Consider the following 11,415-nt stretch of genomic DNA (forward strand, 5'->3'; position numbering starts at 1 on the left):
CTGTCACTTTTATGAGTTACTAAACATTTGTTGCCTAACTTTACAAATGGCATATCTAGCTTTATTTACAACTTACAATATGCATTTGGTTTCTGTTCATCAATCAAAGACAAAAACATCCACAAAATCTTTTTAAAAAGTCTTTATTTGCTTTTTAGCCTTTTCCTTTATGTGTGTTTTGAATCCAACTGCTCGGGTTGGATTGTCATCTTAATTTAAATGGGATTATTTTAGATATATATTTTTTAGTTTTCACTTTTCATAAAGGAACTTTCATATATTATTTAAATTTAAGATGATACCATCAGACGTTTTGTAGCTCAGAAAATAAATCAACCCTTACAAGTTACAACAATGTACCTCTTCACATATATTGCATAAAACGTATTAAGTAAAAAATAAAAGTAATTTAGAAGTTGATAAGATAATTTGGATCATTATAAGCTGCGATTGCCATTTGTATCTTGGCCTCTACTGCACTGCTTTCTTCTTCATCCGCCTGCAAATTCAGTGATTTACTAAAATTAAATACAAAGTTATTCCTACATGATTATATATCTAACTCACATATGTGAGTTTAATTGGACCAAAACATGGTTAAAGAAAAACTAGAACTGATAAATTTGGTTATACACGACAAAGCATGCATAAGTAATATAATTATTTCCTGTGGAAATTAGATTGGGGGGTAAAGTCATTACTTTGGTTTAATAAGACAGATTAAGACAGGTTTGAAAATGATATTATCGACTTTGTGTATACTTTTTGTTAAAATGATTGGAGTAAGGTTTCACCAACTCTCCATGACTCCACCACTGGTCTATATATATACCTTACTGTATCTTTAGCGTCTGATTATATTAATTTGTGTTAAGGAAATGTTATAAAGGTGGGCTCTAATAAACGATATACTATTACTATATTCTTTTGTTAGACAAGAAACATCCATATACAGTATGTTGTAGTTGGACTTTTCCAACCTACACGGCATGCATATACTCCAAGTAAAACAAAATAGACTGTTAGATCACGAAACTAATTAAGCATTCGGTAATTAGATTTTCTGAACCAAAGTCCCCTAGTATTTGAATGATAAGAAAATACATAGAGATATTATAAAACTATAACACAAATACTAATTACTAACTGTTTAACGAATTCTAATATGAAAAAGGTTTATTAGCTAGGGACTACTATGAAGACCGTCTATGTATGTATGTACCAGAACTAATAACATAACAATAGTAGAGGCCGGCTAAACGTTCAATCATCTCATTTGAAATAAGATAACAAGAACAAATATCTGGAGATGACACAAATAAAATTTGCTAATTAAATTAGTTTGGCCGGCATATACTATTGTTAATTTATAAAGAATTGATGTGGGAAAAAGTCACGTGCTAAAAACGAGTGAATGAGAAAGAGACAAACGTTAAATTGAAGCGCGTGAGGTTATATAATTATTAATTAGCCACGTTCTTCTTGTGCTGCTTGCTGTATGTTTAGACGACGCTTTATGCGACACCGATGCACTTAAGATTTAAAGATTTCACAACGCAAATGTAGTAATTAAAATTAGTCTAATGTTTTATGGAGTATGACATTTAACTTTTTAAGAGAATCTAACTTCCCATGAAACAAAAAAAAGTCAAGGCGAAATTCAAAAAAAAAAATTCTGATGGGCTCGAGGCTACCTCAATAATTGGAGCTTTTAATTGATTTGATTAGGATAATACTATTATATAAAAAGACAAATTAAACTTAAGGTGTAATGTGAATTAAGGTCCACTAAATGGAGACAAGTGGGAGCAAAGTATTAATTGGGTCCATCTAAAGGTTTGCCCTTTTGAATTTGATAGTGATTTTCGATAAAATAGTTTGAAACTTTAAATTACATTTTGGTACTATTGTATGATGAATAAGGGTAACCTATTTTCTTTAACCAAAAATCCAAAAAAAAGAACAATCCACTTTACTAAAGCATTTAGTAATATGCTTTTTATTCATATTATTAATTTATGTACACCTAGTAAGAGATTTGTCTACGTGCCGTCAGGCGACCATTTTCCCCCAAAATCACCCAATAAAAAAAAAGATATAAATCAAATTATAAATAAAAGTCTGAATAGTTGCGACGGAATAAGCAGAGAAATCTTTTTAGTTGGTGTGTTTTATAGTCCGACAAGTGCCTCAAACTACTAATCTTATACTAGCTTATTACAATTAACATATCGATCTAGAATTGTTTATTAGACAAAATCCTCTAAACTATGTTAGCATATCTTTTCAATATCATTTTATAATTTGGCTCGATTAGTGCAAAATGAGTTTCAACCAAATGCACTTAGAATCTTGTAGTTTGTACTAGTATGGCCAGTATTACCAAATAAGATTTAGTTTAACTATAAAATAAAAATATGAGAAAGAGCGAGAGTGTGACCTGGAGGAAGAGAGTAGTCGAGAGACGAGAGGAGAAAGAAGAGAAGTTAGTAGTGAGAATGTTGAGATTTAAAGACTCCAACACTTTACAAAGCTGCAACATTGTCTCTCTCTTCTTGCTACATGTTATGCATACCACTACTGTCTTTTCTCCCATCCATGTCACCTTCAGCTGTTTTTCATTTTTTTATAAATAAACATTTGGAATATGGAATAATTAACTTTACCCCCCAAAAAAAAAATGCATTATACCACTTACCTCAAGAACTTCGATCGGGGAGTATTGTAGTACTCTAGTGCTGTAATCGATTTGCTTGAACTTCTTTGATCTCATGACATTTATGTCGTCCGGGAAATTTTGCAGCTGATTTTCAGAAAAATTATTGACGCAATCGTAATCTTTCATCGGATTTTCTAGTTGCATTGATCGTGATTCAAGCTCTCTGATCTCTGCTTCAAGCCTCTTCTCTTGTTCAATAAGTTCTTGCATATAATCTATTGAATCTTTGATGACAGATGCCTTGTCCAACTAAAAGAATATAATACATAAACATGAATATATATTTTAATTAAATCCAAATCTAATCAAATCATTTATACACGTACACAATGATACGCTATTAGGCTAATCAGGGGACCAAAATACATTTTTAAGAGTATCAAAAATTTGGTTTGCCTATTTATTTAATGTTGGTTGGATTTTGTTTAACCAGGTTGTATAGTTTTATATCCTTTCAAAAGAAAGAAGAGAAACAAAGTTTATTCGATTATTTAATTTTTGTTGACCAAAACTATTTTTTTGCTGGTGACGAAACTTTTTTATTAAATTATTTAGACTAAAAATTGAATAAAAGAGACAGTTGATTAAATTAGTAAGAGAAAGCATTAAATGGAATGAATCAGACCTTGGTAATATTGGGGACGACTGATCGGAGAGCGAAGAGTCTCTGATTAAGCTTTTGCCGTCTGTTCCTCTCAGAGACAACGTTCTTAGAAGAAGCCGGCGACGTTGCTGCTCCATCCGGCGAACTAGATTCACCCGAACCTGAAAACGCTTCCTCCATTGGCCAACTAGAGTTTATACAATTTGAAAACAATCTGATTACATTAGCTACGAACTAAAAAAAAAAAAATTAAGAAGAGAATAAAAATGAAAAAGTTTACAAGATTCTGGAAGTACCTGTCAAACTCGAGTTCTTGATTCTGGAAGAACATTGTGGTTTCCCAGTAATTCTTGTACTCTTGTTCCAGATCGTCCATTTTCGGACAGAAAAAAACGATTCTTTCTTGAAATGGAAGGTTTTGTTTTTTGCTTCTTGTTTGTTCTTTCTTTCTTTTTTGGTGTTGTGTCTTTCTATTTAGTGTACTATCAATACAAGAGTGGGCCGATGGATCATTTTATAGACAACAAAAAAGAGTCTGACAGAGAGTTTTTAGGCACGTGGGATATTGTAAGATCTTAATCTCCTGATCCAATCTTGACCGTTCAATCAAAATCTGATTTCTTTTGTCCAATGAAGATAAGGAAATCTAAATTATCGTATCTTTCTCTTTCACTCATAATATGCATTACTTAGTCGTCATATTTATTCATTCATCTGGGTTATACTACTGAATTTAGGGTGTTTACGGTTCCAATTTCGTATTCTTTTGTTAGGTTAGAGTAGAGTATCAAAGATATTTTACCTATTAATTTTCTAATTTGTTAGGATCCGGATTCGAACGTTAGAAAATGATGTGTCTTAAAAAAGAGATACGTAATTTCAGAATTCAAATATTAAAACATAGGTATCATGGTTATGTGTATGCGTACGTAATGATTATGGCCAATAATGGTGATGATTAGGTTGATTGTCAACTTTTTTTTTGCTAAATTTTATTGAAAATAACCCAATAGGACCCAATAGATTCTTTAATGTCCCTTGAATTGAATGCAGAAAATCTATGTTAAAGTCAATTATCTCTGGTCTTGGGGATGCTTTCTTGTGATTTGTGAGTGTCTATATATTTATCAAAATTCCATATCCTCCATATAAAATGCTATGAAATAACTTACTTGCATAAGGTGCTTTGAACAAGTTAAGCAATAACCATGGACTTATTAATCAACCAATAGACGTAAAATGTGACCCATAAAACCAAAATAATGTGGGCATCATTCCAAAGCCTAAGGGCATCTCTAACCCCACTCTATTTTAGAGTCAAATCTCTATTATAGAGCAACATTTGCTCCAACCCTACTTTATATTTTACTCTAAAATAGAGAAAATGATAAGGATTGCTCTATGGCGTTGAATGGTACCATTACATTTGCGAATTTCTAAGTGCGTTTTTTTAAAATCTGTTTTATACACCATCCACAAAAAACAGAGTTGTTATTAGCGCTTTTTTGAAAAAGTGAGAAAAATCAGTTTGCGTTTTTTAAGGAGAGTTATTAACTCATGAACCGCACCTATTTATGTCACTCCCAATTATATAGCGTTTTTGTTTCCAATTACGCACTCGCTAAAAGTAAATGTTGATTTATTATTTTTGTTTAATTTATTACTAATAAAAATGGTTAATAATCAACAAAAAGTTTTTGAAGTTTTTAATAATTCTCATTGATAATTTACTTTTAAAATGTGTCTTTTTTAATGATAAAAATTACTTTTCCTTTTTTTTTCAACAAAATATCAGCTCAAACGAGCCAATTGGGTGGGAGATAAAAATTACTTCATATTTGTTTATAAATTATAAAATAATGAGATTTATGAACAAAAAAAGATTTAGAAGAAAAGCAAAAACTTAGGTCAAATTAAATTTTTTCATTATTTTTTTTTTTAAAATACCAAAAAGTCTAAAACAAAAGTAGCTCTTATTTCTCTCTCAGGCGTGATAATCGAGGAACCCCTTTCGTTTCTCTCTTCCGGCGCCGGCGAAGCTTTTCTTTGCCGGCGTCGGGACTTAACCCAACTCCTCTCTCTCCGTTCTCGCTCTCTTTGTCTTGTTGTTGCTCTAGTTTTAGTTTTAGTTAAGTTCTATTTCCCCTTTAATCCCTTTATATCCCCTCCCACTCACCTAACCTCAATCACCGATCTGAATTCCGAAGAGAACAGCTGCTGGCCGGAGTTTTCCTGCTCCTACATGCAAAAAGACTCTTTCCCGGAGATGGTATCTGATGACCCAACTATTATCAGATCTGGAACTATGATCCACCAAGAGGAGACCTCATATCAGACTTCAGAGATGGCGGAAGTAGACCTTCTTGAACCATCGATTACGCTGAATCTGGTGAGGATGTCGATGGCACACGACGGCTCTCCCACTCTGGCATCGAGTTCCTGTACCGGAGATCTTAAGCTTCATTCTGTTACCTCAAGCTCCATTCTCAACCTCCAACCACCATCCCTCTCTTCACCGGAGATGACTGAGACCCTGAATCCGACATCCGCCCAACCTGGCCGCCGCATGATCCGTACGATACACCCGCTTGAGAAACTAGGTTTCCCATTGTTGGGCCCAACAAATCTCGGCCCACTAAGGTTTTGGAGCCCGTTACCATTAGATGTCGCAATTGTTCCTCATATGCTTTTATCCAGGTTTGCTCGTAACTCATCCTTCCCACCCTAGGCAATTAGTGTGTAGATTTATGGAACCATTTGTTCGAAGACTGCATTTGGAAAGTAAATCACCATTGTTGCTAGATTGGTTAAGGCTTTCTTTAGGGAACCTGCTTTTAGTTCTACCCTTTGATTCGGCTCTTGAAGGCAAATGCCTGAATGAACTCGGCATTATGATCCAGACCATAAGGCGCTGTGATTACCGATGTATCTTCACGCTCCCTTCACCATCTCGTTTGCCTACTAAGAACTCTAAACTGCAATTTTTTAACTTTGTGAAGTTCCCTCCCAAAACTCTAAAGATCAGTGGCATTATGATCCCAACTCCATGGAGTGGGGGTTACCACCTTTTCTGCCCGAGTTGCACACAGTACCCAGTTACCCTGTCCATCGCTCCTTTTATCCTCAACCAGAGCATTTGCAACCCTGCTCACACCTCTGCTAAGGCTCTACTTCGAGTAGACATCCTCACCCCGATGAGGTTCCCAACCTTGGCTTCTTTAACGTCGCTTAGTCTTCAATCGAAGTCAGCGGCCAACTTCTCTTCCACCGACTTGTCTTTGGAAGTTACACCGATATTGCTTGACCTCACAGACTCCATAATCTTTCACAGGATTTGGTTCATAGCTCTCAAGACTACAATCTCGATGACCCCTATCTACTTATGTACCTTTGTTTTTTTGGCTTTGGGGATTGCCTACCTTTGCTGTTATTTAAACTTTGTATCTTACCTTGTATGTGGTGTTCTATTCTAATGGAATGAAGCATATGGTTATCAAAAAAAAAAAAAAAAAAAAAAAGGTCAAATTAAATTTTCTATTTTTATTTTTTTAGTTCACTTATATTTAGATGGAAAGTATACTGGACTGCTATCCTATAGAACATCAATGAATTTCTATGTTTTTGTTTTTAGTTAACTGAATTTGCTATATTACATGACTACATCTATACCTATAGCTAATAAAATTTTAATCACTCTTTAGTAGAATTTCAACCCATTAAAAATATTTTTTTCAATATTTTGAATTGTTTATTAATTATACAAAGTGGCCATGTGGTTTAATGTTTATTAATCTATATTCTTTGAACTCAAAAATTTATTACAAAATTACAATTGTTAAAGATTTATTAGATTATACAAAATTTATTTTTAATAAATGTACTGCAAATTAGTTTTCACCAATCAACCATTATTGTGCACCACTTATTTGTATGAATCACACTTGTACCGCAAATACATTTGTCTTGCAGTTGATTTGTACCGCACTCTAAAACCGCTTTCTCCGCACAACCAAATACGCGGCACCATTTGGACCCTATATATAGAGCAACTCTATTTTCACCTCTATTTTTTTACACTAACTCTATTTTAGAATTGAAAATAGAATAATACATTGGAGAAAAACTAGTCAATGTTTTATTTTTGAGTTACTCTATTTTAGAGGAAAAAATAGAGATATATATTGGAGATGCTCTAAGGTATATAGAAAAATCATATATATATATATATATATATCATAAAAGCATATATGTCAGATGAGAAACCATTTCTTCGAATTGCATGTGCAAATTTATTATAGTGTGTAACTGAAGAAATATCGATTAATTGTTGGTGTCAACTAAATTTGAAAATAGATCGTTGTCCAAAAATTGGATGACCTAGGACAAAGAAAAATTTCAAGTTTTTTTAGAAAAAAAATCTGAGGTAAAATGTTTTGGAGTTTTTTCATATTAAGAAAAAAAATATATACAGTATTATTTTGGAGAACGTATATATTATTCTATTTTCATGTGAAGCAGATGAGCACAAATACGTACATGTCCTCACTCAACTAAATCCTATTGATTTGACGTCCAACGACAAAAATGTTTAACCCGTTTATCATTTGAGCTGACTCGTCGTACTGATTTTGGGTTATTATTATTTTTTAAAAATCAAAGTAGTTTCAGTGTGAATATAACTCTATACATTTTGTTAAACACAAATTCGAGTCGTACGTAGTACTGTAGTCTTTGAAACGCAGTGGACGGAAGATAGTATATAATGTATAGTAATTTTATCGGCTCTGCTCCTGCTCCATATGCCGCCCGTGATTATATATTTTCGGGACTTTATTATATATGGACTACTAGAGAGATCCGAACAACTGAATGTTAGAAACAAATTGGAGAAAAACTATCGAATCTTGCAACTCATGATGAGATCATATGTGACTCAATTACAATCACACTCTTGATAAAGTTGTGTGGGGAAGAGTTGTATTTAAATGTATGCTGAACAGAACAGTGTTTAGTTCCTACTTCCTTATAATTTTGTTTTTATACATTATTAAAGTCGTTGCATGGGTGGCCCAACATGATCCTGGTGATCAAAGATAATTATAAAAATATTCGTTAGCTAAAAAAAAAAAAGAAATTATGTGTTACCACGTGTATGGAAGAGATTATATATGACATGACTTTATATGGTTTTGGACCAATATATGGTTAAGAATTCGACACACTTAATGTGCATTAAATTTAGTTTTTATTTCTTTAGATGTTGGATAATATAAAATATTAGGGTGAAAGCTGTTATCTGTGGACGATTCAAAAATCTGGATGACTCACCTTGCAAAATATATGAGATTGATGATATTAGGTTGAAATATGACAACTAAACATTCCCAATATTGTCGGATTCTTATTATATTTTGGTTTATAAATTGAACACTGAACATAGTAGATTCCACTTCTAACTTCATTCGTTTCTTATAATATAGTAAGAAGTGATTTCTAGAAGAAAACGTCTACTTGGAGGTTGGAGCTAGAAATAGAATTAGTCTTTTTCTAACATAGTTACGTGTAATATCTAAGAAATTAATTTTAAAATCTTATATGTTCAGTGTAGTAGACCAGAAACAACATCCGTTCACGTTAGCTAGGATACGATACGAGTAGTTCGAATTCGTTTCAATCTTACATTACGATTTTTTTTTTTGAATTTACGTTACGTTACGATTTCTACCATATATATATTGGTTATCCAACTTTGACGACCTAAATACAGCCAGTAAACAAAACGAAAGACATATAGGCAGAGGTAAGTCAAATTAACTAGTTCAATATTTTTGTTTCAAATCTACCAAGAAGCATATCGGGCTTAAGTAGGCACGTATTGGCCCAGAGAATTATGCATTATGGTTTAGCCCGGTTGAATCCGTAGTTAGAGTTGAGTGTTTGACTGTATTTAAGAAAATATTGTGCATGATATTGGCCCACAACCTAGAAAATATAATATCAAAAGGTCATTCAAGTAACATGATCGAATGTTAAATCGCTTAAGCTCCTATGGATACAATACAGTTTTTGAAAATGTTAAAATATAGATATATATATCTCTCTGATATTCAAAAAATAATTGGTGGCTTTCATGAAATTTTAAAGCCATCAATGACACGAAGGAACGGCTTATGTCTACAACCATGATGTTCATAAGCCATAACGTATTCTATGTCAGGCTTTGCAAGAGTGGAACCATTTAAAACACAAAGGATACGATGTAAGTTTGCTAGAAGTTTTTGGGTGGACTCAACTACCAATATTGTTTGAGGTTTATTATATATTTCATGATATATCATAAAAAGTGAATTTATTTGACTATTTGAGTCATTGGAGAAGTCTATTAATTAGAACGACGATTAAAACATAAGCTAAGATCGAATTACTTCCTTTTCTTATCAGTCAAGTACTCTTATAAATCTATTAACTTTCGCTGACGAAATCAATTCTTTTTGCAATCCGGTGACTAGTGAAGATTATGAAAAATGAGTATGAAACTTAGCTTAACTGTAGTACCATTTCTGTAACATCTCTTAAGTTTCTTCATTTTAACTTAGCTTAGAGTTATAAAACTTCTATTCTAGCCTCTTCATTAGTTTTCACATAAAAACTCAGAGAATAAAGTTTTATTTCGTATATAAAGCAAGTTCCTTTACATATATAGGAGAATCAATATCTTACATAATTATACTATTCATTTGGACAAGAAGAATAGAACTGAAGAAATACTATCATCATAATATAACATGTAACTTCTGATTCTATGGCAAATTAAATCAAGTTTACTAATTGTAATAATTCATATACTGAAGCTTTTTAACAAACGGAAAAATATCATATACCTATAAATTTTGGAAAAATATCATATACCTATAGTAACTATGATATTTTTTCTAGTCGAAAAATGAAAAAAAAAAAAAAAGCATTAAAAACACCTATAAACGTATTGAATTATTTATTTGTCTTGTGATGGAAGTAAAGAAACATTCGTTCAACTGTACCCAACAAAAGACAAATACAAAAGTGAATGACAATAAAATGTGTTAAAAAGAAAGAGCTTAATTATTCCTCTTTGACCGATCCTCTCCAATGATTTGTTCCATTTCTCGTTTACGCTTTCAATTATCCTTTTTAATAAAAAAATTTGATATTAAATATTAGGCAGTTAATGAAGTACCAATTATGATATTTTTTTCACTATAATAATTCAGACATTGCTATATTTGTCGACACATCAATTTTTTTTTTTTGTCTAATCTTGTTAACAAACTTCGACTAGCAATAAATTTTACGATTAACTAAATATTGTACATGACTACATGTTAACTAACCTCTTAGAAGGTGTAGTAATTTTTCACTGTATAAGCATTCCTTCTGCAACATTCAGTTATTTCAAGTTTCTAATTAAGATTGAGACATAAATTTACATACATGATACACATATATATACTGTGAAGTTGATCACTAATAAAATAGAAACTAAAGTTAATGTTCCCAAAGAAAACAAAAGTAAAGATATATATGATCTTTAGTTTTGGATACGACGCTAGAGATGATCAAAAGAATCATATGAAACCAAAGTTTCATCTTTTTTAAGTTTAAAAATACTGAAAACTATCCATAAAAGATGTAAAAGGTTAAAAATGCTTTTTTGACTGCTATAGTTGAACATTTGTACTACATATCGTAATATCGTATAGCCACTTTAATCTTCCCCTTTCTATGAAAAGAATCATAATTATTATATACATCTAAAATAAAATATTCTCCTATAGTTGTAAGTTCAAATCATTTATATGTCTTCACTAATGAAGAAAGAAATACATAACTCTGGATAACAAAAATACTTCACTTAAGCTCTTAATAATTAGAACCATTTAATTACTGTGCCGATTTAAATCTGCTAACGTACACTGTTTGTGTGGGCTTTGAGTATGCCCTTAATAATTTTATTTAAGCCCAAGTAATTTATGAACATTACCATTTCTCATGTATTTATAATACTAATATATCCAAACTAGCTAGCTAAATTATCTTTATCCGATGCAATAGC

At 32.0% G+C, this 11,415-nt stretch overlaps 1 protein-coding gene across 1 annotated transcript; it reads right to left on the reverse strand.

Moving 5' to 3' along the window:
- Positions 1-346: 346 nt before the first annotated feature.
- On the reverse strand, positions 347-3,815 carry LOC104730328 (transcription factor bHLH27-like). Its single transcript, XM_010449488.2, has 5 exons — positions 3,620-3,815; positions 3,345-3,510; positions 2,699-2,968; positions 2,441-2,611; positions 347-499 (listed from the first exon to the last, which is right to left on the reverse strand). The coding sequence occupies exons 1-5, from the start codon at positions 3,697-3,699 to the stop codon at positions 410-412; spliced, it is 777 nt and encodes a 258-aa protein (XP_010447790.1). The 5' UTR covers positions 3,700-3,815; the 3' UTR covers positions 347-409.
- Between the last annotated feature and the right edge of the window lie 7,600 nt (positions 3,816-11,415).

This window comes from Camelina sativa, chromosome 12 (assembly GCF_030686135.1).
Source record: "Camelina sativa cultivar CO46 ecotype springtype chromosome 12, ASM3068613v1".
NCBI classification, from domain to species: Eukaryota; Viridiplantae; Streptophyta; class Magnoliopsida; order Brassicales; family Brassicaceae; genus Camelina; species Camelina sativa.

What these genes read in the sequence shown, in the direction of transcription:
- LOC104730328 (XM_010449488.2), bottom strand. Translation starts at nt 3,699, where the DNA reads ATGGACGATCTGGAACAAGAGTACAAGAATTACTGGGAAACCACAATG. An exon ending in CAAGAACTCGAGTTTGACAG is followed by an intron (nt 3,511 to 3,619) that starts GTACTTCCAGAA and finishes TATAAACTCTAG; the next exon opens with TTGGCCAATGGAGGAAGCGT. An exon ending in CGACTACTCTCTTCCTCCAG is followed by an intron (nt 500 to 2,440) that starts GTCACACTCTCG and finishes CTGAATTTGCAG; the next exon opens with GCGGATGAAGAAGAAAGCAG.